This window comes from Tamandua tetradactyla, chromosome 8 (genome assembly GCF_023851605.1).
Source record: "Tamandua tetradactyla isolate mTamTet1 chromosome 8, mTamTet1.pri, whole genome shotgun sequence".
NCBI lineage: Eukaryota > Metazoa > Chordata > Mammalia > Pilosa > Myrmecophagidae > Tamandua > Tamandua tetradactyla.
Genome location: NC_135334.1, coordinates 41,041,014 through 41,057,093, shown reverse-complemented (window position 1 = coordinate 41,057,093; position 16,080 = coordinate 41,041,014). Strand labels below are relative to the sequence as shown.

The 16,080-nt window shown below is 35.5% G+C and overlaps 1 protein-coding gene and 1 non-coding gene across 6 annotated transcripts in view; one reads left to right on the top strand and one right to left on the bottom strand.

The window, feature by feature from the left end:
• Positions 1-2,691: 2,691 nt before the first annotated feature.
• The window catches only part of ANGPTL5 (angiopoietin like 5), a 32,805-nt gene continuing 19,416 nt past the window's right edge, over positions 2,692-16,080 (bottom strand). For all 5 annotated transcript variants that reach the window (XM_077113167.1, XM_077113169.1, XM_077113170.1 and 2 more), the window contains 3 exons: positions 8,742-8,862; positions 6,408-6,593; positions 2,692-3,572 (listed from right to left, as the gene is read on the bottom strand). In XM_077113167.1, the coding sequence (XP_076969282.1) occupies positions 3,253-3,572; positions 6,408-6,593; positions 8,742-8,862 (627 nt within the window). In that variant the 3' untranslated portion in view covers positions 2,692-3,252. The remainder of the gene's footprint in view (positions 3,573-6,407; positions 6,594-8,741; positions 8,863-16,080) is intronic.
• On the top strand, positions 6,878-6,981 carry LOC143645358 (U6 spliceosomal RNA). The gene has a single exon (XR_013157079.1). It is a non-coding gene; the product is annotated as a U6 spliceosomal RNA (small nuclear RNA).

Here is a 16,080-nt window from a genome sequence, read left to right as displayed (position 1 = left end):
AAACTGAAACACTACATTATATATATATATATATATATATTTTATCAAGTTTTGGAATTCCAATTCTATTAATCTTTCTCTTTTCCTACATCAAAGATGTTTCATCTTGGAGCTGTATAGGCAGAATTCTAAGATAGTCCCCAAGTTTCCTGTGCCTACTGTATACACACAGCTTCTCCCAGTTATGCAAACACTAATCTAGGTACTGCTGTGAAGGGAATTTGCAGATGTAGTTAAGTTACCAAATCAATCTTAAAAGAGGGAGATTATTCAGTTGGCCCTGGCCTAATCACATGAGTCCTTTAAAAGCTGCAGAATTTCTCTCACTGATTGCAAAAGAAGTGAGAGAGCTACATTGTGGCTGGCCTGGAAGAAAGCACACAACCATCTTGTGAAACATCCATTCTATCTGGGCTACATGGCAAGGAACTCTAGGCAGCCACTGATAGCTGACAGCAGTCTAAGTCCCCAGTTAAATGGACAATGGGGACCTTAATCCTATATCACAAGGAAATAATCCTGCCAACAACCAATAAGCTTGACTGAGGACACTGGACCCGGATGACACCTTGATTTAAGTTTCGTAATGCCCTGAGTAGAGAACCCACCAATGCCATGCCAGCTTCTGACCAACAGAACTGAGTTAATAAATAAGCATTGTTTCAAACCACTAAATTTGTGGTAATGTATTGTGGTAAGATATTACACAGCATTTTGGTATTTTAGTAAATGTTTTCGCTTCCTAAGCTGCAGAAGCAAATACCATGAAATGGGTTGCTTAAATAACAGGAATTTATTCACTCATGGTTTTGAGGTTAGGAAAAAGTCCAAATCAAGGTATCCTCAACGCAGTGTTTTCTCCTGAAGACTGTGGCATTCTGGAGCTGGCTGCTGGTGATCCTTGGTCCTTAGCTTGTCACATGGCAAGGCAGATGGAGGAGTCTTTTTGTATCTCCCTTCTCTTCACATACGTAGGAATGTGGATCAAAACCAAAAACTTTGATGTTCAACTTCTGACTGTTGCCTCTGGCTTTCCCTCTGCCTAAATTTCATTACCCTTATAAAGTACACCAGTAACACAATGAAGACCCATCCTGATCGAGGTGGGCCACAACTTAACTGAAGTAACCTCAGGAAAAATCCCTACTACAATAGTTTACACCTACAATAATGGATTAGGTTTAAGAACATATTTTTTCTGGGATGTATACATCTTCAAACCACCACAGTAAGTTATTGTGATAAGGTATTATACAGGAAAAAAACTAATACATTTATAATACAATTTCGCAACCAATATATCAAGTCTCTCTTGATACTTTATGAAACATATTATCTGTTCTCACTAATCACACTTCCAAAAGCACCTCAAATTTTTTCAAAATTCGAAAAATTCCTATAAATCTTTTATGGTATCATTATGTTAAGTCTACAGATTACTTTGGAGACAGATCTGGATAGGCCTAGAAGTTCTTGTCTCCCTCATTTTGGTAGCTTATCAGCAGATCTGAGAGGACTCAATGGGAGGAGTGACTGGTACCAGCCACTGAGCTCCAGTGAGTGCCCTCCTTCAAACAAAGCTACTCCCTCAACCATGAAGCTTGCACTGCTCATTGGTATATGTAGGCTCTCCACCTGCCTGCTTGTAAAGTTTTGTTTGCAGTCGACCTATTACATATCTGCCAGGAAGCAAGAATGGTGTTTGTCAATAACCCCCTTGGCATGATATCGAGCCTCCTCATGCAATGCTCCTGTGGGTCCCAACTGCTCCTGGTTCTCAATTCACCACAGAACTTCATACCTCTGGGGCCCTTTGCATCAATTTTCTAACTGAAGGCCAACATATATATTACTATTTAGAGTCAGTTTGTTTTTCAGTAATGCCTTATAATTATTTTAGAATAGTTTTATCTTAGTTTGTCAGGCTGCTATGACAAATACCATGAAACAGGCTGGCTTAACCAATGGAAATTACTGGCTTACAGTTCCAGAGGCCAGAAGTCCAAATCAAGGTACTGGCTAGAAGGCTTCTTCCCAGGGACCAGAAACATTCTGGCTGGCCAGCAAACCTTGGGTTCCTTGGCTTTTCTGTTCCATGACAATGTCCTCTCCTTTCTCTTCCAGATATCTGCTGACTTCCAGCCCTGAATAGCGACCATGTTGTAATTTTGTCAATCCTGAACTCAGATCAGATTATGTTTTCTGAACTAGCCTAATCCTATTCTGGGTCCAGATATCTCACCTTGACATCTATATCTTCCTACCTTGTGTCCTCTTCCCACATCATTTTTGAGCTACTTCTCCTTCCTTTGTGTATTGTAAAGTATCACTTTACTCTGAACAAAATGCTTGTCTGTTTAAAACTAATTCTTGATTTTTTCCTCTTTTTTCCTATCAATAACTAACATTTGGCTCAGCACATTACCTCCTCAGTCCTCTCCCACGGAATCCTTACCATCCCAACTCCTTCCAATTTATTTGAAAAATGAGAGGAACCACCTTTCTAGAGCCATATCTAGATCAATGATTCATCATTCTTTTCTCCACTGTCCTTCACTTAAAGTGAGTGACTTTAAACTCCTCTGAGTTTAAAAAGAGTTGAGGTGCAGATGTGTTTCAGAAAACAACTGATCAGGATATAAAAATAAAGTAAATTTATTACAGAAAAGAGCAAAATTATTAACCATGATAAAATGTGAAAACAAGAGGACCTTTATTTTGGCAGCAAAATCTTATTACTTGTAAAATATTGTATTACCTGGAAAGATGTGGAATTTATATATAAATGTGCACAAAATTTATTCCTTATATTGTCTTCAACAGAAATTATTTCCAGATTATATAGTTAACCACTTAGAATGAGTATAGCAATAAATATAAGACTATTTTCAGTTTTCTGAACAATTTACTATGGTTTATATGCTTCAAAGGAAGGGGGAGACTCTTGAAAGCGCTGTAAACTCCAGTAAAGCAAAATTGGAATTCATTTAAAACAAATGTAATTATATATTGTTAATATTTAATTACAATATTTTTAATATGGTTAGTTGTAAAAACATACATTGAGCCATGTTTTGTTTATAAAACTCAACAAAAATAGAGAATTGTAATTAAATCCTTAACAACTAGATGCCATCAATAGCTAAATCTTGGCTAATATGTTTAAAACACTAAGTAAAAAGAGAAGCTATGTAAAATTTTTATACATTATAAAAAAAAACTGTGGAACCTGCATTACAAGTTAGAATGAGATTACTTAAAATATGGATTGTAACTTCTTCTAATTTTCATTGAAACAGATTTAATCTTGACAGGTAAGTTGTTTTTGGTCCATGTACCCCACTGGATTCCAGTTGCAAGCAGTTTTCCAGGGAAGTGATGAATGCCATTCAGATTTGCCAAGCCACACTGATTGAACCACCAGCCAGTGTTGTTACTGAAGTGACTGCAGCTCTTCACAGGGCGACTATTGACCAGGCATGTGGGACGACACCCATCGTTATCAACATCTGCTGTGCTGAAAGGCATTGCATTTTGATTATCTTCCTTTCTGAGGCCCCGAAATGCGTCACCTAGGTAAAATATTTGTATTTTTAATGACTGAATTTAGAGGCATTTTCATTATTCTAATTGACTGTTATCAGCCTATTATGAAAAAACATTGCATCTAGAAATAGGATTTAAATTATTTTTCTATTATTTATCATGTTAAAAATTTCTCTTCCAGATTGCAATATGCCAAAATCTGGTGATGAATTCCTCAACGTGATAGGCATCTTTAAGTGGACAATTGTTGTATGATCACAATCCAAAATGGAAGTTTTGGCTGTGTAGACATACCTGGTTAATTTAGGCCAAAAATGATGGTGTGTAGCCCTGTTTACTCTGGGAAAGACTAACCTGATGATTAATGATTTAGGAAAAGAAAATAATTTACACATAATAAGTTCCATCCCCAATACCATTTTATATCCCTTTAGCTATAATAGTATTTTGGAGGTGAAATTTCTACATTTAAGAAACTTGGATTTATAATTGCAAAATATATTTGGTTTTATTTAGGGGCTACCAAGCTTATATAAAATATTTAATATCCTTAAGAAAAATTCAGATATACTCTACAGTGTTCTTTTCTTCTTGGCTCTCTACATGATATATATATACTAATTGGATAGCAGCTAAAAAGTATCATTTTTATAGGGCTTAACTGGACATTATATGCATGGCGTCCCTGTTCTTCACAAGAACCCTTCAAAGAATCTTGGCTAAGGCTACCCAGTTAACTAAGTGGCAAAAGCTTTCGTTTTTTTGTTTTGTTTTATAAAACTCTACAAAAATAGAAGCTTCTAATTAAACCCTAACACCTAGATTACACCTATAGATAATAGCTTTCGTTGACTGTGGCTAGTGTGTTTGAAACATTAAGTTCCAATAAGATGTTGCCTAAACATAGGACATGGCCTAAATTATGTGATCATCCCATGGATACTCTTTCCTTGCATAAAGTCCAACTATCAGAAGGATCACATATCATATGGGGTCCTCACTAGATTCTGAATAACTGATTTTTAATTATTTAAAATTAAATATTTTTAATTTTAAAATATTAAAATTAAATAGGGTGCATAGGGTGCACGGATGGTTCAGAGGTAAAATGCTCGCCTTCCATGCAGGAGAGTCATATTCTGGACCATGCACCCCCAAAAATAATACATATATATATAATGCATAGGGCTATTTCTTAAGAATAAGAAACTCACTGCAGTGTTTTCTGTGAAAATGTGGGTGGAGAACATGACGCTTTGTATTCTCTGAGAACTCAGAGGAATTTCTCTCATTTTAGAATCAGAAATATTTGTTTCTCAGGGAACAACTGTGTTGCTCAAATGTTCTGTTTCTATCTGAGCTCAAAGGCAAATTTGTGGCCCACTGCTACCATACACATGACCCTGGTCTTATCTGTGTTTCTATCTTCACATTCCACTGCCTCCGTTTTCTTAAGTTATTTTTATCATATTATGTGATCAACAGTTGAGACTTACGTAACAACATTGTAGGGAAAATGTAGCCTAGGGTACGCAAAATTTGAGACTTCCATAATGCAAAAACCTTTGCTGTTATAAATTGCGTCCTCTAATTAGATTCTCATTGTCTTTTAGACAACCCCCACATGAACTTTTGCTAGCATAGTATGTTCCATATTTAGATAGTACTTTACACAATTAAAGAGGAATCATTGAAAATTGTGTACTGAAACTCTTTAACTTTTCCCTATAAATCAAGATTTGAGTTTAAAACTTTCACTTATATCTTCCTCCTAAATGACCACAGATGTCATAGATTCCAACCATAGCAGACAACTCCATGCCCTGTAATTTGATTCAATCTGTTCCTTTTGCCAACCTTTACTGCCAAAAGCCAATCCATTCCTCCAAGTGCAGCCTGATGGTTCTCAACTGAAATGAAGCCAACATATCCATCTGGAGAATGCAGACACCTGAGACCAAATTTACTGCATCATATTCTCCAGGAGTATGTACTTTCAAAAAGCTTCCCATATTAAATCTAATATTAGCCCCTTGCTGAAAACAACCCTTCTATGAAGATTTTTTCTTGGAACAAAATGCAACAGATTGGAATCATTCTATCCTTATTCTTAACCCCCAAGGCTCTATCAGAACTTTATGTCTTCAGTTTTATCCATCCCCCCTGTATTCCATGATCAGTTAGAGAGTTGGAATGTATCTCATTCATTTTTGGATTTCTAATGCTGAATACACATAATGAAAAAGCACCATCATCAAAAACATCATCGGTCAAACTTGGTATTTTGTAACTCAAGTGCCCTTAAAGTTTCAGCATCAATACATAAATTTAACATCAAGTATTTTGAAATTTTAACAAATTAAAATTATTTGGAAATGAGTAAGTACACCATAGTATAGTGAAAAGACTAAACTAGTCATTCTATCGACCTGGATTCTTGCCCTGGCTCAGGTGTGATGGGCTGGGAATCTTAGGCTAGTCACTTAATCTTTCAGGCTTCTTCACCTGTAAAGTGAGAAGAATGGTGATCAGCTTTAACAATCTATAAATTCTAAATGTCTTCCTCTCTGACCTTGAAAATGTGAACTTCCTAAGCCTACCTCACAGTCTCTATCCACAAAATCAACTGAGATTAAATACAGTGGTTTTTAAGAGTATTAAGCAGCTCAAAATTGTGAGATGGTACAATGATCATAGCAGAATTTCAACCCTCAAGACTTGGCCAGTTGTTTCAGTCCTTGTATATTCTATTATCAATTATGTGTCAGTTATCAAAATAAATGTATTACTTTTATCTTTACCTAATATTGAGTCAATAGTATTTAAACCTCCTGGACAATTTCACAAATAAAAAAACTTACCAGCATTTCCTGAATACTGTCCTAAGTGCAGTTTAAAAAATCTTGTTTCATCCTCTAGCCAAAAATTATCATATGATGCATAAGCTAATGTGTCATCTTCAGATTCCAAAGCCACATAAAGCATAAAACTGGTATTTTTCTGATTTACAATATAAAAAATCTTTTTCAGTCCTAACCAAAATTCTCCTGTAGGAAAAAGATGTTTTGTTTTAATATATTTTAAAATACAAGTTGTAATAGTCTTTTGTTATTTCATGTTTGATGTTGCTTAGTGTTTTAATAAACCTCAGACAGAGTACAAACATAATTTCAGGGGACTGGTTGGTCCTACCTGAAATGATCAATTTTTACCTAATTTACCAGAAATAAATCCACTGACTTCCACTTCGCTAGGCCAGGAATAACCAGACTCTGTTTCATTTTTACCTCCTCAAAAGAAATCCAAATATTCATTTAAAGATTAATAAGGCGTGCTTGCTTCGGCAGCACATATACTAAAATTGGAATGATACAGAGAAGATTAGCCTGGCCCCGTGCAAGGATGACGCAAATTCATGAAGCGTTCCATATATTTTTATCTCTTCAAAAAAGAAAAAAATAGTAAAAAATAAAAAAGATTAATAAGGTAAAATGTCAAGTTTTGCCTTTATGTATGTCAACAAACTGATGTGCACCCAATAAATGAAGGCGGTTTAACCTCCAAATCAGCAACTACTAAAGAAACATTTCCTGAAAAGCTGAATTAAAATTATTTTTCTTCTTTTTTGGAGAATATTTTCTGAACAAATATTTCTTTGTTATATGGAGCTTTCAATGAAGACCGGAAATATTATGTAGCAACAGTGAAGTATTGCCAGGTTTAAGGACAATATTTCCAGGGCCATCATAGTTCTAGAATTAATTATTAAACTCTAGTTCAGATTGCATGTTTCCTGCATGTATATTCTAGTCAACAACTTTCTACCTTCCCCTACTAAACCCTAACCTTGTACATCCTGATCTGAGATATATTTCTCCAGCTGAATTATTAAATTACTGAAGAAAGTATAGATCCAGTCAAGGAATAAGGTAATAGTGTGCCTATCCAAACAGAAAACTTTAACTTTCCAGGGCTTACAGAGGAATTTTAGCTCTACAGTCACTTAGAATTGAAAAGCCTCCTGAAAAAGTAGAGTAAGAAAGAGGGCATAGCAAAATAGGTGGGTCCCCGAGATATCCATTTAGTGTTTCACATACAGTCTATCAATTTAAGTGCCCCTGCCGTCTTTCTCCTCTACCCCAACCTCAAAGTTAAGACAATTTATTTTCTTAATCCCGAGTTTATTTTTTAAAAATACACCAAATACAAAGCAGTCACATTCCACATGAAGGAGATTTGCTTAAGACCTCACTATTCAAATTTATATAATTCCTCCTAGAAATAAACACAAGTAAGGAATATGACAATTGAAAACCTATAGATCTTTGACTTCTCTTTCAAGAGGTAGCATTCAATGGAAATTAGAGGTAATACTGAGAAAATACAAGTGTATTAGCTGCATTTATAGCATAACAGTTATTTGACCTTATTCATAATATTTTATTACAATTAATGTCCATTCTAAAATTCTTGGCATTCATTAGGGTTTTTAGTACCCAGACTAACACCATCCCTTACTGAATCTGTAGAATATTAAAGGTTTAAAAACATAAAATTAACAGCACAAAAATCACCAAAACTACCTGCAGAAGTTCCAAAAAATGTAAAATTCTGCAGGAATCATCAAAAGTGGTGCTGCCAGGTGGCATAACTTAAGCAAATTTTAAAGTTCACCTGGGGTTTATATGTTTTTTCAAATTTTGAGATTTTATTGATTTTTTTAAAGCATCATTATAAAAACATGTGTTCAGTTCACAAGATTTGAATTTTTAAAGCAGCGTACCTCACTTTCCATTTCATTTGCTTGTGAAGACACAGCATACACCTCAAGAATTTTAGGTTCATGATAATCATGTCCATTCAGACTTTTAGTCTACAAATAATTGGTGAGCACCCACAATGTACCAGAACCGGTACTTAATAAATATATTAAGTTAAAAATATAATAATATTTTAAAATTTAAAGTTTTTCACTCAAATCACATTCCAACAAATATTTATACATAAAGATTTCTAGACCCCAACCAAAGACCTACTTATTTTAATAACTTGACATATGACAAAGAGTGACAACTAATATTTTGATATTGGTGAGAACTTGACCTGTTTTACTAGAAATTTTACCAACAGAGCCATGGTCTATGGTGTAATCCAAAAAGTAGGAAAAAGACAGGGAAGAAATATTAAAATTTGACCTAAAAGGTCTCCAAATCCATCCAGATAATCACACCACAACCTTTGGAAATCAATTATCCCATCAATCCTTTTTTGTATCACAGTCCATCCACCTCCTCTGTAATCCATATCACACATTACCTAAAACAGACACAGAAAAGACAAAAATCATAGCAGACTATAATTTTCATTCTTCTCTGATATTATAAAATTCACTGATTCATCCTTAAACCTAAAGAAAGAGAAGTCATTTTCACTGTAAGTTTTCTATGCAATTATATGCCATTAATATATTCAGATTTTTAAGCCTCTAGAAATATACTGTTTATTATAGTGCAGTCTTATAATTAACCTGATTACAGTTACTTTATCAGTCATTTCTAAAAATACATTATTGTCACATTTTAAGGTTATCGTTTTATTTTTCATCTAGTTATAAATATTTTTCAGTTTAGTAATAACAGTACCAGTCTGCTGTGACAGTGAAGTATGTACATTTTCCTTTACAAATTAAGTTGTCCTTTAATCAATGAATTAAAACATTCATTTTTTTTTTACAGTGTCAAATATGCCTATATGTCCATCTCTGATTATCCTTTTCTCCAACAAGCCAGGTAGCCTGTGCTCAGACTGGCAGCCTCAATCAGAAATGCAAGAACTGTGCCCTCACCTACCCCTGCATTTGGAATATGCCTGATATTCTCACAAGCAGTGAGGACAACCAAATCAATAGGCTGAGCCCCCAATATTGGGGTTTGTTCCTATGAAACTTATCCCCACAAAGGACAGGCTAAGCCTACTTAAAATTAGGCCTAAGACAGGCCATCGTGGCTCAGCAGGTAAGAGTGCTTGCCTGCCATGCCCAAGGACCCGGGTTTGTTTCCCGGTGCCTGCCCATGTTAAAAAAAAAAAAAAAATTAGGCCTAAGAGTCACCCCCAGAGAACCTCTTTTGTTGCTCAGATATGGCCTCTCTCTCTCTCAGGCAACACAACAAGCAAACTCACTGCCCTCCTCCTTTCTACATGGGACATGATTCCCAGAGGTGTAAACCTTCCTGGCAACATGGGACAGAAATCTTAGAATGAGTTGGGACTCAGCATCAAGGGATTGAGAAAACCTTCTCAACCAAAAGGGGGAAGAGAGAAACGAGACAAAATAAAGTGTCAATGACTGAGAGATTTCAGAGTCGAGAGGTTATCCTGGAGGTTATTCTTACACATTATATATATATACCAACTTTTAGTTAAGATATAATGGAGAGGCTGAAGGAAAGTGCCTGAAACTGTAGAGCTATGTTCCAGTAGCCATGTTTCCTCAAGGCGATTGTATAATGACATAGCTTTCGCAGTGTGTCTGTGTGATTATGAAACCCTTGTGTCTGATACTCCTTTTATCTATCTTATGGACAGATGAGTAAAATATATGGATTAAAGATAAATGAATAATAGGGGGAACAAATGTTAAAATAAATTTAGTAGGTTGAAAATACTAGTGATCAATGAAAGGGAGATGTAAGGGGTATGGTATGTATGATTTTTTTCCTTTTTTTTAATTTCTTTTTCTGAACTGATGCAAATGTTCTAAGAAATGGTAATGTTGATGAATATACAACTATGTGGTGATTTTGTGTTATTGATTGTATATCAATAATGGAATGATCATATGATAAAAATGTTCATGTTTGTATGTTGTTACATTTAAAAAATAGATAAATAAATAAATAAAAACCCTAATGTTCTCAGTAGAGGTTGAGTTAAATAAGTTATGGTACACCTAAAGAATGGAATACTAGGAAGCTATAAATAAAGATTAAGATCTTTATGTATTAAAATGTAACTATTTCAACAATTTATTTTTAAATGACAATAGCACAGTATAGACTCATGTGTATAGCTTACTCTGTTTCCGTAAAACAAGAAGAAGAAAAGGAAAATATATATTCTTTATACATAAGTAGAGGATCTCTGGAAGGATAAAAAAGAAGCATTTATTTTTCCACTGGGCTTAGGGGAGTGAGTAGCTAAAGAGAGAAGTATGAGGTTAGCTTTTTGTGTATATAATTTAATATCTTATGAGCATTGAACATTCCAAAATTTGTATTATATTTGTACTTGAATTATATATTTAAGGAAATAAAATTAATGCAAAAAAAAAAAAACAGAGTACATCATAAAAAAAGAACTGTGCCCCATCTCAGCAGGTGCTCATAGGTGCATCTGTTAGTGCTGTGTCAAATGCACCTAAAAGCAATCCTGTAAAGAACTCACGGAAGTGACATAGGGACAAAATTAGGGTAATCCTTCTCCTTCAGAAACTTCCCACATGGAGACAAAGAAAGGCAGTGTGAAAGAAATTAGAAAGCTAATGCTCTCCCACAAGAGATAAATTATTCATCCCACTCCTCACAAAATTAGAAGCCTTCCCTTTCCACTTCTCTTCAAGATTTTTGAATCTGTAAGCAAAGAAATTTAGATATTTTTTTAAAAACTAACTTTTTAAAATTTAGGACATTTAAAATAAAATACAATCATTTTAAAGCCTGTGTTTGTACAGTAACTTTCATAAACCAATTTAAAATTAGGGAGAACAAGGGAAAAAATCTACAGATATTGGAATTTCTTGACTTCTAAATATTAAACATTAATTTAAATATAATTTGATTAGCTATCAAAACTGGGTACATTCTCAAAATATCAAGTAGAAAGTTATTAGAAACATCAATTTTGCTATAGTAATGATCTGTTACTGGATGTTTTCAAGTTTTTGATTTCAGGAAAATATAAAGATACAAATGATTTTACAATTAATGTATGAAAATATTATCTCATGATATCATAACATTTCAAACCTATTTTATATAATATTACTATAGCTACTTGTGCTTTCTTTTGATTACAGCTTGCATAGAACATCTATCTCCATCCTTTTCCTTTCAATCTATATCCTTGGGTCTAAGAGAAATCTCTTGTGAGCAGCATATAGAAAGTTCACATCATATTTAAACTATTCTGTCAATCTGTATCTTTTTTTTTTAGGTGCATGGTCCAGGAATCAAACCCGTGTCACCCGCATGGAAGATGAGCATTCTACCACTGAAACACCCATGCAGCCCAATCTGTGTCTTTTAATTAGTGAGTTTAGTCCATTAACATTCAAAATTATTACTGTAAAAGCCATTCTTAGGTCTAGTGTCTTATCCTTTATCTACAAATACAGATATCTGAGTCTCTTAAATTCTAAATATTAAATGCTAACTTAAATACCATTTGGCTAGTTTTCAAAGCTGTGAATGTTACTACAGAATGTTATTACAAATATCAACTTTGCTATAATAATGACCTATGTTATTGAACATTTTCATATCTTTGATTTCAGGAAAATGTAAAGATACAAATGATTTTACAATTTATATATGAAAATCTTAACCACCAAAAAAAATAGATATCTTCGTTAGCTTATCTATTGCCATATTAAATAAAATATAATCAGTATAAAGCCTGTGTTTGTACAGTAAGTTTCATAAACCTATTTAAAATTAATGCAAACAAGGAAAAAAATAAAGATACAGATCAGAGTTTCTGTAATATTTAGAATATGAATTCTAAATATTAAACACTAACTTAAATACCATTTGATTAGCTATCAAAACTGTGTACATTCTCAAAATATCAAGTAGAAAATTACGAGAAACATCAACTTTGCTATAGTAATGACCTATGTTACTAAACATTTTCAAATTTTTTATTTCAGGAAAAACATAAAGATACAAATGTTTTTACAATTAACATACAAAAATCTTATGATATCATAATATTTAAAATCTATTTCATCTAATATTGCTATAGCTACTTGTGGTTTCTATTGGTTACAGCTTGCATAGAACGTCTATTCCCATCCTTTCACTTTCAATCTATTTATATCCTTGGGACTAAGAAAGTCTCCTGTGAGCAGTGTATAGAAAGATAATAATATTTAATCCATTGTCAGTCTGTCTTTTAATTAGTGAGTTGAGACCATTAACATTCAAAATTATTACTGTAAAAGCAGTTCTTGGGTCTTGCATCTTATCTCTACAAATACAGATACCAGAGTTTCTTAAATTCTAAATATTTAAGAATTAATTCTTAAATTCTAAACACAGCATCTTATCCTCTAGTTCTTATTTGTCAGATCTATATGTTCTTTTCCCTCCCTCACTTTTTATCTTTTTAATTTACCTTTGCTAATACTCTTCAACTCTGTACCCTCCTCCAGACCTCCTTCTCTAGTCTTTTCACAGTCAACAGAGCTCCCTTTAATATTTCTTGTTGGGCAGGTCTCTTGTTGGCAAATTCTCACAGTCACTGTTTATCTGTGAAGATCCTAATCTCTCCACCAATTTTGCAGGACAATTTGGCAGGATAGAGAATTCTTGGCTGGAAGTGTTTCTTGTTCAAAATCTTAAATATATCATATCACTGCCTTCTTACCTCCATGGTGCCTGTCCAGTGGTCTGAGTTCAGTCTTACATAGTTTCCCTTCTATGTAACAAATCTCTCATCTCTTGCTGCTCTCCTGACTTTTTGCTTCTCTTCAAGATTTGACATTCTGGTTAGTATGTGTCTTGAGTAAGCCTATTTGGATTTATTCTATTTGGGATTCGTGGGGCTTGTTTGAATATTTATGACTTTTATAAAGGTGAGGAAGTTTCCCCCCATTATTTCTTCAATTAGCCTTCCTACCCCTTTACTCCTCTCTTCTTCATCTGGGACTCCAATAATTCTTATATTTGTATACTTAGTATTGTCTATCATTTCCCTGATATCAAGCTGCATTTTTTTCCATCTTTGTTGCCATTTGTTCTTTTGAACATTCAAGCTCATTTGTCAGGTCTTCTTATTTGCTTATTCTTTCCTCTGTCTCTTAAAATCTACTGTTGTGAGTCTCTAGTGATTTTAATTTGGTTTACAATATCTTTCATCTCTGCGGTATCTGATATTTTTCTATTTACTCTTTCAAAATCTTCTTTATGTTCCTCTAGTGTCTTTTTTATATCCTTTATATTGTTATGAACAACCTTAATTAGTTGTTCCAAATTCTGTGTCCCCTCGGGTGATTTAATTTGGTTATTTGGCTGAGCCATATCTGCCTGGACCTTCACATGCTTTATGATCCTTTGTGGACAGGACATTTTAATGTCTTAATAAGGTTATTTTGCAGATTTATTTATTTCCCATGTCTAAGATTTTGCATTTACCTGTATTAGCTTTGAAGGTCCGCTTTTGGATTTATTTCGTCAGTCTTTCCCAGTAGGACCAAGACCCTAATCTTAGGGTGGGGGTGGGGGTGGCGTTTGGAATTCTAGTTAGGGCTTGGTTGAAAAGCTAGGCAGATAGGCAATTTGTCAGACTGGAGTTTCTCCTTCTTCCCAGAAGATGGCGCACTTGAGCCCTCTCATCTCCTAGGGCCCGCCTGACCCTGTCCACAGGTGCGGACCAATCAAGTGAAAACCTGACAGGACTGCGGAGGAGCCTGGAACCCGGCCTGCGAAACCCGCCAGCTTTGGGGCTGGGAGGCAAGCGGCACGCACCTCACACTTCTCCTGTGTGACCGATGGATCTAGTGGGCCCCCAGACTCCCCCAGGGGGTGATGCGGGTTGTAGGACACTCTATTTCAGCTTCACACGCCCACAGCCAGTCTGGAAACAGCCGGTCTAGAATCCCGTCTGGAATTCCCGCACGGCCGTGAGCTGGGCTGCGGGTTCCTCTGCCCCCACTTCTGCTCCGCTCACTTCTCCGTCAGCACGAGGGGCGAGGGCAAGTGCACCACGACCCAAACAGGTCTCTTTCGGTGGGGTGTCCAACCCACATACTCCAGGTCACCCCCGCTCCTGCCTAGGGAAGGTGCCCCCTCCTGTTGTTGCCAAAAATAAATAAATTAATAATAAAACCAGGCGCCCACAGCAGCGTGCGTGCCACGAGGGTGGGGAAACTTCACCTTGACTAAGAGGATCTGTGCCCAGGAAAAGCACGTCTGCTATCTTCCAAATTCAAGTTCCAAGTTCGTGGCGCTCCTGGCTACAAAGCCGAAGGGAAAATCTTCCCAAGCCAGCTGCTAGGCAGAGTTGTGACATAACATATTCACCCCCTTCTCTCCGTCGTAATTTCTCCGTTTTGTTTGTTTGTTGCTTGTTTTTGCCCAGACCCTCCCTATGCAGGGCAGACAACCCTCCAGATCATTTGCACCGTGAAACCACTGTCCCATTATTTTTCTATCCTGTCTCTTGTTGCAGGGAGCCCTCAGCCTCTGCCGTTCTATTATCCTACCAGAAGTACCTTAGGTAATTTTTTTGTTGTTTTTTTTATTTCCCCTGAATTCCTAGATTGTTTACATTTTGCAAGAATTCAAAAAATGATTTATGACGGCCAGGGGTGTGAGTCTCCCTGGCAACATAGGACATGACTCCCAGGGTTGTGCCTGGGCCTGCCACTGTGGCATCAACACTGCCTTACTGACCAAAAGGGGGAAAAGAAACATTACAAAATAAGGTATCAGCGGCTGAGAGAGTTCAAATCGAGCCCAGAGACTATTCTGGAGGCTACTCTTACACAAGTTTCAGCTAGATATTGCTAAATGCCACAGTTTGCCAAATCCCAACCAACATCATTCCTGTTAACCCTAAAGAATACCCAGGGCTCTATCTGAGATTCTACAAAAGTTGCATGTGCTAAGCCTACTTTTCAGACGTAAACTTAAAACTTTTGGATGTTTCCTAGACCAGGTAAGTCCCAAACCCCAGACATGCCAGTCTCTCCAAGAGCATCAACCAGTTCCATCCCCGTATCCCATATGTCGACACCCTTTTCAACATGAAAAAGTTGGAATGAGCATAGCCCAAACACCCCTAGAGAGTGGGAGAAGGAGCAAAGGAGAAGGAGGAGTTAAAACAGAGAAGTTAGGCTTTAACAAATTAATATAACTACTGAATCATTATACTGACTTTTTTTTAAGTCCCTAGTGTATTAGAGCAGCTAGAAAGAAAAACCTGAAATTGTGGAACTGTAACCTATACCAAACTTCAGAGTCTGTTCCATAACTGTTTGTTAAAATGTACTTTGAAATTTATTGCTTTTTTGTATATGTGCTATATTTCACAATAAAAAACGTTTAAAAATGATGTTAGTGAGTCTAAAATGATACATTGATAGTATCTGCTCAGAAAAAAAAAATTTATTGTTTACTAGACTATTAATAAGGTATGATACTTTTTTTAAGCACAATGAAAAAGTACCAAGATAAATTAAAGCTATATATAAATATATCACCCATCAATAATACATATTTTCTATTAGAAATTTCTGCTAGAAATGCTAGAATA